Here is a 15,929-nt window from a genome sequence, read left to right on the forward strand (position 1 = left end):
CCCCGCCCACAGGAAATGACGCTCACGTTCCTTCCATCTGCGTCGAGGGGCGTGGCTTCCGCGCGCCGGATGTTGTTCCTGGCCGGGCCTCGCAGCGTGGAGGTGTAGTTCTGGAGACGCTGTTGGCGACCCCCTTCCCGTTCACCTCTCCGGGGTCTCGAATCCCAGCTTCCCGAACACCCCTCGAGTGACCGGTTCAGCCGCGCCACCCACTCTTCATGCAGAAGCAAAACGAAATTTTCAAAGATTTGGAGAATCGTACCAGGCCGGGGTTCGAAACCCGTGTCTGCCACTTCCTCCGCCGTTTCTTTGAGCGAATGCTTTATGCTCCACTGAATTTCCGTAAGAAATGCTATGTGTTCGGCTGCGCATAGAGGCTATCACTTAATCCCATCACTCAGAACCGGAAGGCTAAGAGAAGGCAAGCTTGGGCTACCAGGTTTTTTTTTGAGACGCTAGCTCAAAAAGAAGGGGGGGGAGTAGGGGGCGTGGCTCAGTTGGTAGAGCCACAGCCAATGAGCAGAGCGTCAAGGACCGAGTTTTTAAATCCCTGTCTCTCAATAGAAACGAAGATAGATAGATAGATAGATAGATAGGACTGAGCTTGTAGCTTAGTGACAGAGTTGCATGCAAAAGGTTTTGGGTTCGATCTCAATGAAGGAAGGAAGCGAGAGAGGGAGGAAAGTAAGTGTATCTAGAGCAGTCGTTTGTACCAAGCCCTAATATTATTTCACTGTCTCTAATGGCCACTACTAATGACTAGTAAGGGCTGTCGTATTTTACAAATAAAGACACTTGAGGTGAAAGGGTCTGCCAGCCTCTAGCTTTTGTAGCCTTGGGGCTATTTGCTATGTTCTGTATGTGAAACATCTGGTGCCAGGCTTGGTACTGGCAATCTCAGCTCTTCAGGGGGTTATAGATAGGTTTTACATTTTTGCCCCAATGGTAAGCTGCCTCCAGCTCATAAGTCACATCCTCACCTTTCAAGGAAGACCGCTAGGTGCTTTTAGTCTTGAAATTGACTTATTGGGAAGAGAGACAGGTCACAGGCCCAGGGCTTTAGACCACTGAGAAATCACAGGCAGAGGCCTACCTGCTATACCATACATGTTGGTAGCTGAGGTTCAGAGAGGACCAGGACTTTTCTGAGGTCACACAGCAAAGGGATAAGGACCAAGAGGCCCAATTCCTGGCAAGGGTGGAAGTGCTGGACAGGGACAGCTGGGTGCTGTGAGGGACAATCTACATTCCTCCCTGGAATAGAAAACAGCTGTTTCTATTCCAGATGGTGAGAAGTGTAAGCCCACAGCACTTTTACACACACACACACACACACACACACACACACACACACACACAGAGCCAGTCTGTGAGCCGATTTTTCTGGGCCAAGATTCCTGAGTAAGCACTGGGAATCTTGGCTGAGGCTGTTCTGGGAAATGTCAGGCCTACAGGAAACAGAGGTCTCCCACTCAAGCCATCCCGAAGGTGGGTGGGAATCAGAGAGAGCAGGGTGTGTGAGGGAACAGAGGCTCAGTGTGCAAGTGAAGGGGTTTATGTACACAAGTTGGAGGGTGTGAGGTGGAGACAGTTGGGTAGTGAGGGCAGGGGATTTATCTGCACGAACAAGGAGGCTGGGTGCCAAGATGTGGGTGTTTGTGCAAAAGAGAGAGGTGTTCCATGTGCATAGGGAGTGTTTAATTGAATTGAATTCAGAGGAGAAAGAACCTGCTAAGCATTAAAATAAGGGAGGTGGGCAAGATGTTTATGCAGAGGGCTGTGATGTGTGTAAGGAGGCGTGGCGCAGGCTTGCCAGAAAGATGTGGTCTCAAAGGCCCGCCGCGTACAAGGCATTCTGAAGTTAGTAGAAGGGCATGAGGGGGCACGACTGCTCCCCGCAGTGCCCTTGGCAATCCAGCCTGGCTTTGAAACCCCACCCAAACCAACATCTAGCGTCTCGGCCCTGCCCCTTGCCCCTCCCTTTCTCCCAAGGACGTGCGCTTCGTGCCCGTCAACAAGCTTCCGCAGCGCCATTGGCTAGCTGACCGGGGAGGGCGGGGCTACACATGTTCCCGGAAGCATGGGAGGGCCCACGAGTTTTTGGACCCCGCGCCTGAGAGCGGTGGGTGCTTAGCAACGGGGGGAGGTGCCCAGTAACGGGGTGTGTATGTGTGTGGGGGGGGTTACTGGAAGAATGGTAGGTGCCTAGCAACAAGGGAGGGGAGGGGGTCTCAAAGAAGTAGAAGTATCCCTAGAGGATATGTGGATGTCTAGCAACGAAGGGGTGGGGGATGGGGGCTCTATTAGCAGGGAAGGAGGCCTTTGATGGATGATGGGCACTGGAGTATGTGGGGGCCCAGTCCTACAGTTCATATCTGAATAATCCTCTTTTCCTTAGGCAATGTGGCCTGAAGTAGGAGGCATACTGCGGGGGACCTGTAAACAGCTGGGCCGGAATGTTGGGCTGCCATGTGCAGCCCTGGGGCCTAGGCCCCACTGGTGGGTAAGAGGCTGGGGAGGGGACCCCTAGGGGAAGAGGTGGAGGTAGGCTTTCATGGAGTAAAAGGACAGGAAGGCTTCCAAAAGGGCCATGCAGCAGACCTCTTGTGGTCTGCTCTTTTGCCAAAGTCCGTGTCTCTTACAGGGACCACCGGGGGGGTCTTGGGTCCAAAAGCTGCATCAGGATGGGCCTGGCAGAGGCCTGAGTGAAGAGGATATTCACAGGGCACGGGAGGCCTGTCCCAAGAAGATGCCTCGGCCCCAGGTATCGTTGCCCCCTTCCCTGGCCCAGCAACTCCCCATGAAGACTGCTGGAACCCAATCTTGAGGAAGGGGAAGGGTGGTGGCAGGTTGGTTGGATTCTCTGGGCAACGGGCCCACTATCCTGTCCTCAGACCTGTTCCCATTTCCCAGCTGAGTGATCGCTCTCGGGAACGTAAGGTGCCTGCCTCCCGCATCAGCCGCCTGGCCAGCTTTGGGGGTAGGTGACTTTCGGGGAATCTACCTGTGACCTAAATCTGAGAAGCCAGCATTGGAATGAAGCAAGAGAAGGGATGAATCAGAGACAGCAGGGAGAGATGGAAAGAGTGACAAAGGAAAAGCCTGATAAGCCAAAATAAATGGGAATGCACCTATGACAGCCTTTACTGAAAGCTTGAGCTGTCGAACACCCTCCACCCCCCATCGCGTTCTCCCTTTAGGATTGATGAGGGTTTCTTTCCAGTATGTACATGAGGAACCAAGGCTAGGAGAGGTGAGGTGACACACATAGGATCATGCAGCAGAATTGTTCAAACCTGCAAGCAATAATTTACAGGGTTGCAGCCAGAATAATGTTTGGTGATACACAGCTGTAATCCCAGCACTTGAAGAGGATAAAGCCAATTTAGATTATAAAGTAAGACCCTCTCTCAAAAAGAAAAACAAGCCGGGCGCTGATGGCTCACGCCTGTAATCCTAGCTACTCAGGAGGCTGAGATCTGAGGATCGCGGTTCAAAGCCAGCCCGGGCAGGAGAGACCGTGAGACTCCTATCTCCAATAAACCACCAGAAAACTGGAAGTGGCGCTGTAGCTCAAGTGGTAGAGCACTCGCCTTGAGCCGAAGAGCTGAAGGACAGCGCCCAGGCCCAGAGTTCAAGCCCCACGACTGACCAAAAAAAAAAAAAGTAAAACAATAGGGAGGGAGGGTATGAATACACCTGTAGAGTGAGGAATAATACTGTTTCATGAAATTATATGAGCCACCAGCACCAGACAGGTTTTTTTTGTTGTTGTTTTATCAGTCATGAGGTCTGAACTCAGGGCCTGGGCACTGTCCCTTCCCTGAGCTTCTTTTGCTCAAGGTTAGCACTACCACAGTGCCACTTCCAGCTTTTTCTGAGTATGTGATACTGAGGAATCGAACCCATGCTTCATGCATGCTAGACAAGCACTCTACCACTAAAACATTATTCCCAGCCCCTCCCTGAGCCTTTTTAGTTCAAGGCTAGTGCTCTACCACTTTGAGCCACAACTCCTATTTCCAGTTTTCTGGTGGTCAATTGGAGATAAGAGTTTCATAGATTTTCCTGCCCTGGCTGGCTTTAAACCATCATCCTCAGATCTCAGCCTCTTGAGTAGCTAGGATTACAGGTGTGAGTAACCAGTGCCCAGTTTAGGGTCTTGTTTTGTTTTATGGTACTGGGGATTGAACTCAGAGTTTTGTATGTTCTACCACTTAAAACATACTCTTAGTCCTTTTCCTGTTTTTTCAGCTAGGGTCTCATGCTCACTTCCACCGCTCAAATAGCTGAGATTACAGGTGTGTTTTTGAGTCAGGCAATCTCTTTTTCTTGAAATTGGCTTTCAACTAGAACATAGATTCCCTTATTTTTGCTTCCTAAATAGCTGGGATTACTGGTGTATACCACCACACCCAGCTCCATGAGTCTTTTTTTTTTTTTTTTGGTGGGGCTTGGGGCTTGAACTCTGAGCCTGGGTGCTATCCCTTAGCTCTTCAGCTCAAAGTGAGTGCTCTACCATTTGAGCCATAGTTTCATGTACTTTTCTGCCTGGGCTGGCCTTGAATCACGATCATCAGATCTCAGCCTCCTGAGTAGCTGGGATTATAGGCGTGAGCCAACAGCACCCAGCTGGCCTAATTTTTCTTTTGGCAGTAGTAGGGTGTGAATATAGGATCTTATACCAGCTAAGCAAGCACTCTGCCACTTGAACCGTTCTTCATGCTCATTTTGTTGTTAATTTTTAGGTAAGTTCTAAGCTTTTGCCTATGGCCAGTCTGGACCACAATCAACCCACAGCCTCCCATATAGCTGGGGTCACAGCCATGCATGAATTGCCAAACCAATTTATTTACTGAGCTGTAGTCTTGATAACTTTTTGCTTTGGCTAGCCTCAAAATCTGATCCTTCTGAACTCTGCCTTCTAAGGTGTTGGCTACAGGTATTAGAAACCATACCCAGCTCGGCATAAGATTTACAGAAGCTTCTCAGATGACCATGAAGTATAGCCAGAGATCTGAAGTGCTGGGAGGGAGATGAGGTCCTGGGGAGAAGGATGAAGAAAGCAACATAGCCTTGAAAGAAATTCCAGCAAAAAGCAAGCTAGAGCTTGAGTTGGAGACATATATAGGATGTTGGCAACATAGCAATGCAAGGCAATCTTGCAAGAGTCAGGGAAGGAGAGGGAGGAGAAAGCAGGCCCCAGACTACCAGACCCCTCTCTCTTGCTCCCCAGGACTGGCTGTGGGCTTGGGGCTGGGAGCGCTGGCCGAGGTAGCCAAGAAGTCCCTGCCTGGAGGAAGTCTTCAGTCAGGTGAGTGAGCCACATTGCCAGTGTCAGGTACTGGCCTTGTGTGCCCTGAGGTAAGTGACATCATTTCTCTGAGCCCTAGTTTTCTCTTCTGGAAGATGAGTGTGATGATAATTATTTAAGAGATGAGCCATCTCTTAGCTGTCAGAATCAAAGCTTAGCCCCTGTCGGGACAGCCATTAATAGACGTATATCATCTAAAGCTGGGCATGATGGTGCACGCCTGTTATTCCAGGACTCAAGAGGCCAAGGCAAGATTTCAGGCTAGCCTGAGCTACATAGAGAGACATTGTCTCCAAAAAAAAAAAAAAAAAAAAAACCAAGCTGGATGCCGATAGACCTGGCTACTCAGGAGGCTGAGATCCAAGGATCGCTGTTTAAAGCTAGCCCTGACAGGAAAGTCTGGGATATTCTTATCTCCAATTAAACCACCAATGAGCTGGAAGTAAAGCTGTGGCTCAAGTGGTAGAGTGCCAGCCTTGAGTGAAAAAGCTAAGGGACAGCACCCAGGCCCTGAGTTCCAGCCCCAGTACTGGCACACACACATACACACCCAAAAAATTTTAAAAAAGAAAGTAAGTAGTAGTCATGTGTGCAGCCTTTTGGGTTGTTGCCTGTTTGGGATTGTCACCAGCAGTGCTGCTGTGGTCATGTTTGCATATCAGGCAGGGGACATATTCTCTTCTCTATACACCTGGGAGGAGAATTGTATAGGATAAAAGGTGTGTGTTGGGGCTGGGAAGGTGACTCAGTGGTAGAGCGCTTGCCTTGCATGCCTGAGGCCCTGGGTTCGATTCCTCAGCACCATATAAGCAAAAAGAAAAAAAGCCCGGAGTGGCGCTGTGGCTCAAGTGGTAGAGCACTAGCCTTGAGCTGAAGAGCTGAGGGACAGCGCCCAGGCCTAGAGTTCAGGTCCCATGACCGGACCCAAAAAAAAAAAAAAGTGTGTGCTACCAGGCGCCTGTGGTTAACACCTATAATCCTAGCTACTCAGGAGGCTAAGATCATGAGTCAAAGCCAGCCCAGGCAAGAAAGTCCTTGAGACTCTTAGCTCCAATAAAAACTACCAGAAAACTGGAAGTGGCACTGTGGCTCAAGTGGTAGAGTGCTAGCCTTGAACTGAAGAGCTGAGGGACAGTGCCCAGGCCCAGAGTTCAAGCCCCATGACAAAAAAAAAAAAAAAGGCAAGTGCTTTTCTGGAACCCTCCCAAAGGGTGTATGCCAGCATACACCCCTGTCTGTGCCAGCACTTGGTATTGCCTTTCTGGTTTGAGCCATCCTGGTTGTAATGCTAACAGTTATCCTCTCCTCCCCAGAGGACGGCTCTAGGCCTGGCTCCAACCCTTTCCTGTCCGAGGCCAATGCGGAGCGGATTGTGCAGACCTTGTGTACAGTTCGGGGGGCCGCCCTCAAGATTGGCCAAATGCTCAGCATCCAGGGTATTGCATGATCCTTGAACCCTGACCCTTGACCTCACCCACCAACAAACTGGCTTCAGATCCTCCCCATGCCCACCCCCCCACCTTGCCTCCTCCCTCACCGTTCCCCTGCCCCACTGTCTCCTAAGACAACAGTCTCATCAGCCCCCAACTACAACACATCTTCGAGCGGGTCCGCCAGAGCGCCGACTTCATGCCCCGATGGCAGATGCTGGTGAGTCTCCTCCATACCTACGGTTGCCCTCCCCTCTCCACCCCCCCCCATACTTCATGGCCTGACTGGCAGCCTCAGTTTCTTCAGCTGTAAAATGGGAATTTCCAAGTGGCATTACTGTGACTAAATGAGGGGACAATGAGCTGGGAATGTGACTTAGTGGTAGAGTGCTTACCTAGCATGCAGGAAGCTCTGAGTTTGCTTCCTTACACCATATAAACAGTGCCAGAAGTGGCACTGTGACTCAAGTGGTAGAGTGCTAGTCTTGAGCAAGAGAAGCTCAGGAACAGTGCCCAGGCCCTCAGTTCAAGCCCCAGAACTGGAAGAAAAAAAAAAAAAAAGATGGGTGCTTTGTTTAGTCCTAGATGTTACTCAGTGCTCTAGCCAGGCAGCAAGAGCTAGGGTTCTGCTACCTGTCATTGTCTCTTTCCCACACACCTGCCTGGACCTCTCTGGGCTTCAGTCTCCTCATCTGAGAAATAGAATAGTAGCCATACACACATTTCCTAGGGTGAAATAAATCATTAGTAATTTATAATGAAGAACCTAGAACTGCCTCTGCCACCCTATGTGAAGGGTCAGCAGGAGGATCGTGAGATCTAGGCCAGATAAACTCAGGGCAACCTATCTCAAAAAAACAAAATACAGCTGAGTGCCAGTTACTTGTGCCTGTAATCCTACCTACTCAGGAGACTGAGATCTGAGATTTGTAGTTGGAAACCAGCCCGGGCTGGAAAGTCTGTGAGACTCTGATCTCCAGCAAACTACCAAAAACACAGAAGTGGAGCTGTGGCTTAAATGGTTGAGCCACTAGCCTTGGGTTGAAAAGAAACTCAAGGACAGTGCCCAGTCCCCCAATTCAAGTCTCAGGACACACACACACACACACACACACTCTCTCTCTCTCTCTCTCTCTCTCTCTCTCTCTCTCTCTCTCTCTCTCTCTCTCTCTCTCTCTCTCTCTCTCTCTCTAAAGGGCTGGGGGACAGCTCATAGGCCTTGTTCAAACCCTAGTACTGGTACCATCCCCAAAAATCATGGTTATCAAGCAGTCTCCAAAAGACTTGCACAGGCAAGGAAGAAATACAGATTTGGCAAAAAAAAAAAGAAAGAAAGAAAGAAAGAAAGAAAAGAAAAGAAAAGAAAAATACAGATTTGGGCTCATCTGGCAGTGCCTGCCTGGTCACCTTGGCAAGGGACTTAATTCCTGAGCCTCAGTTTCCCCATCTGTGAAGTAGGATAGCAGTCAGGGTTACTGATGGGCTAGCCCAGCTCACTGGAAATAACTCAGCAGGCTATTACCATGATGGTGACTGTCATGACCACTTTCCCCCCTCTCCCCACAGAGAGTTCTGGAAGAAGAGCTGGGCAGGGACTGGCAGACCAAGGTAGCCTTCCTGGAGGAGGTGCCCTTTGCCGCTGCCTCAATCGGGCAGGTGCACCAGGGTATGCTGAGGAATGGGACAGAAGTGGCTGTGAAGATTCAGGTGAGTGGTGAGGCTGGATTGCAGGGTGGGGGAGCAGGCACCCTGCTGTTCCAGAGATGTGATTCTCAGTTGCCCCCCCACCCCCCTCACATCCTGCAGTACCCTGGTGTCGCCCAGAGCATCCAGAGTGACGTGCAGAACCTGCTGGCTGTGCTGAAGATGAGCACAGCCCTGCCCGAGGGTGAGGTGCCCACTCTGTCCCCAGCCAAGTAGGGGTGCCTGAGGAAAGGAAGTAGGCTTCTGGGCAGGGAAGGCTGGGTATGCCTGCAGGTATGCGTGTGTGCACCTGCATGACGGAATACATGCTGATCAGAGAGTGAGAAGAGGTCACATGACAGTCCAGAGACTGCACGCAGAAACAGACACTGAGCATGCACAGTTTGGGAAAAGGAACTGCAGGTTCCATGCAACCAAGCAAGCAGAGTAGGGGCTCAGGGTGAGGTGCAGTGCATTTGTCTCCAGGCATGGGAGACATGTCTGTGGAAGATGGAGCAGGCTGTACTTTACCAGAGCCAGCAGAAAGTCAGAGACAGGCCCAGAAGCAAGATGAGAGGCAGAAGCAAGACAAGAGCATGAGCCAGAGGCAGGGAGGAAGTCAAGTTGTATGCCTATGATGACTCGGATCCGGGGTGCATATGACCGACAGTCCAATCCACAGACTTCCAAAGAGCCCCCAGGTGTGAGGATGGTGGCAACATAGGTGTAAGAGAGATAGACTGGGCTGTGTGTCGGGAGGGTGGGATTGAGGGTTGGAGCAAGGGGACAGGCTGTGGCTATCCCCGGCTGACCTGGATGCCATCCCCCAGGCTTGTTTGCCGAACAGAGCCTGCAGAGCCTGCAGCAGGAGCTGGCCTGGGAGTGCGACTACCGTCGGGAGGCAGCGTGTGCCCAGAACTTCCGGTGAGCTGACTTCCCACAGGCCTCAGGGGGTACCCCCTCCACCCAGGTTGCCCCTCCAGCCTCTGGTAGTGGAATACCATGAGATGAGAGTCAGACTGAAAGCTGAGCTGGCTACTGAGTGACTAATGTGCAGGTAGCATATACATGGTGCATCCTCTGCACAGGAGTGATAGAATTGGGATTTTATCACCCTATTCAGAAGGCTTGCAGGATTGGGCTGGGAAGGTGGCTCAGTGGTAGAGTGCTTGCTTCGCATGCATGAGGCCCTGGGTTTGATTCCTCAGCACCACATAAACAGAAAAATCCAGAAGTGATGCTGTGGGTAGAGCGCTATCCTTGAGCTGAAAAGCTGAGGGACAGCGCGCAGGCCCAGAGTTCAAGCTCTCACATCTATAATCCTTCTGATAGGAAGTGGTCGCTGGGTCTCCAGCAACACCGAGCTGAAGGGTAAATAAAGCACAGTGGGAAGTGCAGAGGTACTGGTTCAACGTCAGCTATCACCCAGAGGAAGAGGACTTCCTGAAGGGTTTGTCAGAAAAGAAGGCCAACTCAGACCTACCCTCAGGTCTAAAGCATGATGTCCCACTTACTCTGCTTCCTCCTGCCCCAGGCAGCTGTTGACAGATGACCCCTTCTTCCGGGTGCCAGCTGTGGTGAAGGAGCTGTGCACCAGGCGGGTGCTGGCCATGGAGCTGGCTGGAGGTGTCCCTCTGGATCAGTGCCAGGGCCTGAGCCAGGACATCCGGAACCAGGTACAGTGCTTTGTGGGACAACAGGGAGAGCCCAGCTAGGCCCAGGCTCCCTGGCCAAGCCAGGGGGCTCTGCAGGGGCACAGCATTGAGATGACTTCTCCCTGCCCAGATTTGTTTCCAGCTCCTGAGGCTGTGTCTGCGGGAACTGTTTGAATTCAGATTCATGCAGACAGACCCCAACTGGGCTAATTTCCTGTACGATGCCTCCAGCCACCAGGTTGGTTCCTTGTAATGGGAGCTAGGGTACAGTTGCGGCTGTAACAAATAGTCCCCAGTATTTCAGTAGCTCACTACAGGAGTGCCTTACTACGCACACATCAGGCTGGCTGGCCCTTTTCCCTGCAGTGATGGTTGGGGAGAAAGCTGGAGAGGGTGACTCCTGCCTAACTGCTTTGGCCATAATGATGTCATGTCATTTCCTTTATCATTACTTCATTGATGATCTGCTTGGTACCTGGATGCAGAAACTCAGGGCACTGAGATGGGGGAGGATATGGGAGGCTGTGGGACCCTAGGAGATGTGCCTGCCCCAGCCTGCCCTGGGTTGGGTACCCAGGAGGTCAGCTTGGGCATTCCCTGGGGAGTGTTTCTCTAACTCCAGGAGGTGACACATAGAAACACATGCATGAGAACTTTATTTATTTATATTTTTGTCGGTAATGGGGCTTGAACTCAGCCCGAGCGCTGTCCCTCAGCTCTTCAGCTCAAGGCTGGCACTCTACCACTTGATCTACAGCACCACTTCCGAACTTTTTTTTTTAATCAGTCAGTCATGGGGCTTGAACTCTAGGCCTGGGTACTGTCCCTCAGCTCTTCAGCTCAAGGCTACCACTCTACCATTTGAGCCACAGCGCCACTTCCGACTTTTTCTGTTTATGTGGTGCTGAGGAATCAAACCCAGGGCCTCTTGCATGTGATGCAAGCATTGTACCACTGAGCCACCTTCCCAGCCCTGCCTGAGAACTTTAAGAAGTAATTTGCAATAATAGTTTCAGGAAAGTAATGACCCTAAAACAAAACAAAACACCCAAAGATATGGGGGTCCCAGGTGGAATACAAGAAGATTCTACCTATTTGGGTCGTATTTTATATTTCCAGCTGGGTGGTAGGATTTGTGTTCATTTGCTTTTCTATATATCTTGTTCTCTGGATTTTTCTGGGCCTAAAGTAGATAATAAAAGAAAATAGGGCTGGATATGATAGTGTGCATCAGCAATCCCAGCACTTGAGAGTCTGAGGCAGAAGGATCATGAGTCCAAGGCCAGCCTGAGCTACTACATACATAGCTAGACCTCACTGTAATGAATGAATGAAAACTAAGCAGGACTGAAAGAAAATGAAAGCCAGACCCCTTCAGCTGCCATGCTGGGATGACTGGGAAGTGTGGAAACTGGAGGTTTCCAGTAGCCAGGTGGGGACTGTGGCTAGAGTAACGGTAAGGAATGAAGAGAGAGAGCTGGGTACTTGCTGCTCTGGTAGACAGTGGCGGGACGGGGGGGGGGGGGGGGGGGCGGGGGGAGGCACATGTGAATGGGTCCCCCCACATTCTTCTTACCCTACATCCTTGTTCCCAGGTGACCCTGCTGGACTTTGGTGCAAGCCGGGAATTTGGGACCGAGTTCACAGATCATTACATCGAGGTGAGTCCTGCAATGTGGAAGTGGCGCCGTGACTCACATGGTAGAGCGCTAGCCTTGTGCAAAAGTTCAGGGACAGTGCCCAGGCCCTGAGTTCAAGCCTCAGGACTGGCAAGAAAAAAAAAAAAGCAGCTCATAAATATCAAGCACTTCATAGTATGCCAGGCCCTGTGGTGCACAGCAGCTCCTCGGGGTCATTTACAGGTAAGGCTGCTGGGCCTGGAGAGGGGCTGCCTCACATCCCCGCAGGCCTGGGAGGCACGCTTCAGGAGTCTGGGTCCAGAGTCCTCATCCCAGCCCTTGCCATGAGAGCCTGTGATGTCCACCTTGTCCAGTGCCTGTGTCCAGCCTCTGCCTACAGGTTGCTCTGGCCTCAGGAAGCACTTCCTCACCTACTCTATCTGTCATTCACACACACACACCCCCATCAGGGTCAGTTGGTCCCAGAGGCCTCAGAAAACACTGTCTGGTGAGTATCTAAAGGTTGGACACTCATCCAGTCTTCTAATCATCTAGGTGAAACCATCTGTGTCCAGCTCTGTTCTGATGCTACTGAGGACACACCAGGGACCTAGGGCCCACTCAGGCCTACCTTCACAGAGCTTGTCTGTGGTGGCGCTCACAGGCAGTAAGGAGCAGAGAGATCAAATGTGGGGTTAGGAGACAACAGGAAACTGCCCTGGGGCATGATGGAAGGTTTCCTGGAGGAGCAGCCAGGAAAAATGCAGAGGAGCAATCAGGAGGAGGCTAGAAGGGGATTCCAGCTAACAATATGTACAGAGGTCAAAGCTCTTCCAGACTTTTCTGTGTGTATGGATGCTGTTGATACTATGAAATGCAGGTTCTAGTCTGAAGCTAGACTTAAGATGCTGAGCCTCCCACAGACCATGGGGTGGGGCCGGTGTTGATCCTACCTGATGCTGTTTTCACTGGCCAGACAGCTGCCCACATAGCCAAATCATTTTGGGCCCCAGAGGTCAGTACTTTATCTGGAGTTCTAGGAAGCTACCCAGAGGATTTGGAAAGATACAGTCTTGGCCAGGGGAGGTGACCCAAGCCTGTAATCCCAGCTGTGCTGGAGGCTGAGGTAGGAAGATGGGATTTAAGGCCAGCCCTAGGCAATAGCCAGAGACTTTATCTGAATAACTGTAGGGTGGGAAAAAAAAAAAAAAAAGGCTGATTGTGTGACTGAAATTGTAGAGTGCCTGCTTAGCAAGTCTGAGGCTCTGAATTCAATCCTCAAGACAGTATGGGGGGGAGGGGGGGGAGGCAGGAAGGGTTGAAAGGAAGAAAAGAAACTCCCTCTGAAGCTAGGGGTCTGGAGCCGGGAGGCTGTGGAGATGGGCACAGGAGCCTGCTGGGTGGCACTGGGATGCCTAGTGGCAGTCCATGGGAGTGAATAAACTGGAAGCTGCGGGGGAGAGCTTTCTTCCCTGTCATCTTCCCCCCCCCCCCCATGGTCCTTTGGATCTCCTCTGCAGGCCACACAAAGTCAAAGCCACCCATCAACAACCTCCCCCCCCCCCCCCCCAGGCCTCTGTAGCTTTTTTGAGTTTAAAACTGCCCAGTCACATGGGCCCCCGGGGAACAAGGCCTAACAGATGGCCAGACAGGCACAGGTTGGGGGGAGGTGGGGACTGCTGAAATGGAGTAGAATGCCAGATTCATCCTGGACTCTCCCTCCCCTCAAGAAAGGACCACACAGTGGGGACCCAGTTCCACACTGAGCCCGTTTCTTCACATCCCATAATAAGAGGAACAGCTTGGGTTGTCCACAGTGCTTCCTTGCACACAAGCCTGTGTTGAGTGTGTCCACAACCACCCCAGGACCAGAACACTCCTGATCCAGGCTTCTCCTTGGGAAAGCAGAGGCTCACCAGGTGGGTGGCTTGCCTGGCCTCCGATCTCAGAGCCAGCCTCCCTCCTCCAGGCTGGAGAGGGGCTCAGCTCTACACCCGCTGCTTTGCTGAGGCCAGGTGTGCCCAGGGCATCCTGAGTGCCCGGGCCCTATGCCCTGGGTAACTGAACCCAATTGGGAACCCAGTGTCCCATCCTTGTTGGGTTGTGTGTGGACCCATGCACCTGCCAGACTCCTGTAAACCGCAGTTTCACTGTTCAAGGCTGGCCTGGAACTCTCTTTCGTCTTTGCCTCCCCTATGCTGCATTACAAGTGGTGCCAGAGCTCAGGTGTTTCCTTTGATCTAGAACCTTCCTTGGCTTCTTCATTGGTCTTTGACTCCCCAACACCCATCTATCCAGGTGGTGAAGGCTGCAGCTGATGGAGACAGAGACCGTGTCCTGCAGAAATCCCGGGACTTAAAATTCCTCACAGGCTTTGAAACCAAGGTTGGGAGACACTAGGGAATAGTGGTTGGGTGGGTGGAGGTCACTGTGGTCTATGGGGAGCAGCAGTTGGGAGCCCCCTGTCTACTAGGGAATATGGAAGGTATATTTCTACCCTGGGGAAGTGGGCATCCAGAACAGCTGTCTGACTATAAAAGAACCACTGGGCCAGGCACTGGTGGCTCACACCTGTAATCCTAACTACTTAGGAGTCTGAGATCTGAGGATCGTTGGTTTAAAGCCAGGCAGTACAGAAAAGTCTGTAAGACTCTTACCTCAATTAGCCACAAAAAGCCAGAAGTGGTAAAGCACCAGCCTTGAGCAAAAAAGCTCAAGAATAACACTCAGGCCCTGAGTTCAAGTCCCAGGAACTGCATGTAAATGCACACACAAAACCTTGGAAAATAGGCACTACTTGCCTTTCTAAGTGGGGTGCAGGGGTTGATTCTGGGGGTCAGGAGTGGAGGACTCCTTGTCTGTAAGAAGTCCTGAGGAAGCACAGTTATTTTGGAGTAGGGACAGGCTACTATGTACTTAGGGCACGCTCTTAGAGGAGTGGGGGGCTTGCATTGGCACTGGAGACTCCAGATTGCTGAGGTCTCTCTTGCCTCCCAAAGTGTGGGGCTCTCATGTCCCTCTGCGCACATTTGTCCCCACCCCTAGGCATTCTCCAATGCCCACGTGGAAGCAGTGATGATCCTGGGAGAGCCCTTTGCTGCCCCTGGCCCCTACAATTTTGGGGCAGGTGACACAGCACGCCGGATCCAGGGCCTCATCCCTGTGCTCCTGCAGCACCGGCTGCTCCCGCCACCGGAAGAAACCTACGCCCTCCACCGCAAGCTGGCAGGGGCCTTCCTGGCCTGCTCCCGCCTCCAAGCCCACGTAGCCTGCAGGGACCTCTTCCATGACATCTACCACCGCTACTGGGCCAGGCACCACGCACAGCCATTGGCCCCAACCTCCTGATCAGAGCAGACCTCTCTTGGGATCTATGACAGCCTCCATGCTGGGGAACAGCACCATAGTGGGGGTCACCCACTGCTATGCCTCTTCTCCCTTCCCCCTTTGTCCTGGTCAAAGAGCACCCCTCCCCTCGGAAATACACACCCCTCTTAACCCTGGAGCTCAGGAACTTTGGGGGCTAGAGAGCACCCAGATTAGCTCCTCCCACTCCAAAGTTGGCATCCGGGAACTCCAAGCCAGGGAGCCAGTTAACGGATTTCTGAGGGAGCCCTGCGTCCCCCTGCATGCCTTCAGCTCTCCCACCATCCGGCGTGGAAAGGGAAGATAGGGGTTGGCAGAGGCGCCCCTTACCTTAGCCTCCCAAACTCCTCCAGCTGCCCGCTCCCCGGGCTCCAGCCTGTGTATTGGGGGGGTGGGGGTGGGATGGGGGTCTGCACCTTCCCTCCGAATAAAGGCGCCCCTCCCCTTCCTTCCCCCAGCTCTTTTTCTCTGCACTGAAGGGGGAGGAGCTCTCGGGAGGCCTCCAGGTGCAGATGGTCAGCCCCCACCCCAAGCCCCCTTGTCTAAAAGCCCTGCCTGGGCCATCTGTTGCCCCCCCCCAATGTGCTGACCACCTGCTCGAAGGGCTGTGGCAGCTGAGGAGCGCCCCCCCATCACCCCCACACACCGCCTCTGGCCTCCCGGCCCCTGGTCCCTTCTTAACTCCCAGCAACCTCGCCTTTGCTAATGGGCTCAGATGCCCTCGCCAGCTGCTTGGCCAAACCCACAGGACGAGGGGTGGGGGGGGGAGTAGGGGCGCAGCGGGCCAGGTCCCCCCCCCCCCCGCGTCCCGTCCCGGACCTCCCCCCGGGCTCGAGCCCGGCGCACCCCGCCCTCACGCCGG

The 15,929-nt window shown here is 52.5% G+C and overlaps 1 protein-coding gene across 6 annotated transcripts; it reads left to right on the forward strand.

Annotated features, from left to right (window-relative positions):
• The first annotated feature begins 3 nt into the window (after positions 1–3).
• LOC138811208 (atypical kinase COQ8B, mitochondrial) lies at positions 4–15,473 on the forward strand. Of its 6 annotated transcripts, none has more exons than XM_069998886.1 (15): positions 4–421; positions 2,399–2,503; positions 2,645–2,764; positions 2,914–2,980; positions 5,237–5,314; positions 6,628–6,750; positions 6,879–6,964; positions 8,311–8,451; positions 8,551–8,632; positions 9,258–9,351; positions 9,962–10,103; positions 10,213–10,320; positions 11,678–11,743; positions 14,000–14,086; positions 14,747–15,473. In XM_069998886.1, exons 2-15 carry the CDS (start codon positions 2,402–2,404, stop codon positions 15,047–15,049), a joined length of 1,599 nt encoding a protein of 532 aa, XP_069854987.1. In that variant the 5' UTR covers positions 4–421; positions 2,399–2,401; the 3' UTR covers positions 15,050–15,473. The 6 variants fall into 6 exon arrangements, with proteins under 6 accessions (XP_069854987.1, XP_069854986.1, XP_069854989.1 ...); XM_069998885.1 differs by having other exon boundaries at positions 5–342; XM_069998884.1 differs by lacking the exon at positions 4–421 and adding an exon at positions 475–2,122 and having other exon boundaries at positions 2,675–2,764.
• Positions 15,474–15,929: the final 456 nt, after the last annotated feature.

This window comes from Dipodomys merriami, unplaced genomic scaffold, assembly GCF_024711535.1.
Source record: "Dipodomys merriami isolate MVZ:Mamm:240054 unplaced genomic scaffold, mDipMer1.0.p SCAF_52, whole genome shotgun sequence".
Taxonomy (NCBI): Eukaryota; Metazoa; Chordata; class Mammalia; order Rodentia; family Heteromyidae; genus Dipodomys; species Dipodomys merriami.

What these genes read in the sequence shown, in the direction of transcription:
- LOC138811208 (XM_069998883.1), top strand. Translation starts at nt 2,081, where the DNA reads ATGGGAGGGCCCACGAGTTTTTGGACCCCGCGCCTGAGAGCG. An exon ending in TGGAGGAAGTCTTCAGTCAG is followed by an intron (nt 5,315 to 6,627) that starts GTGAGTGAGCCA and finishes TCTCCTCCCCAG; the next exon opens with AGGACGGCTCTAGGCCTGGC. An exon ending in TGCCCCGATGGCAGATGCTG is followed by an intron (nt 6,965 to 8,310) that starts GTGAGTCTCCTC and finishes CTCTCCCCACAG; the next exon opens with AGAGTTCTGGAAGAAGAGCT.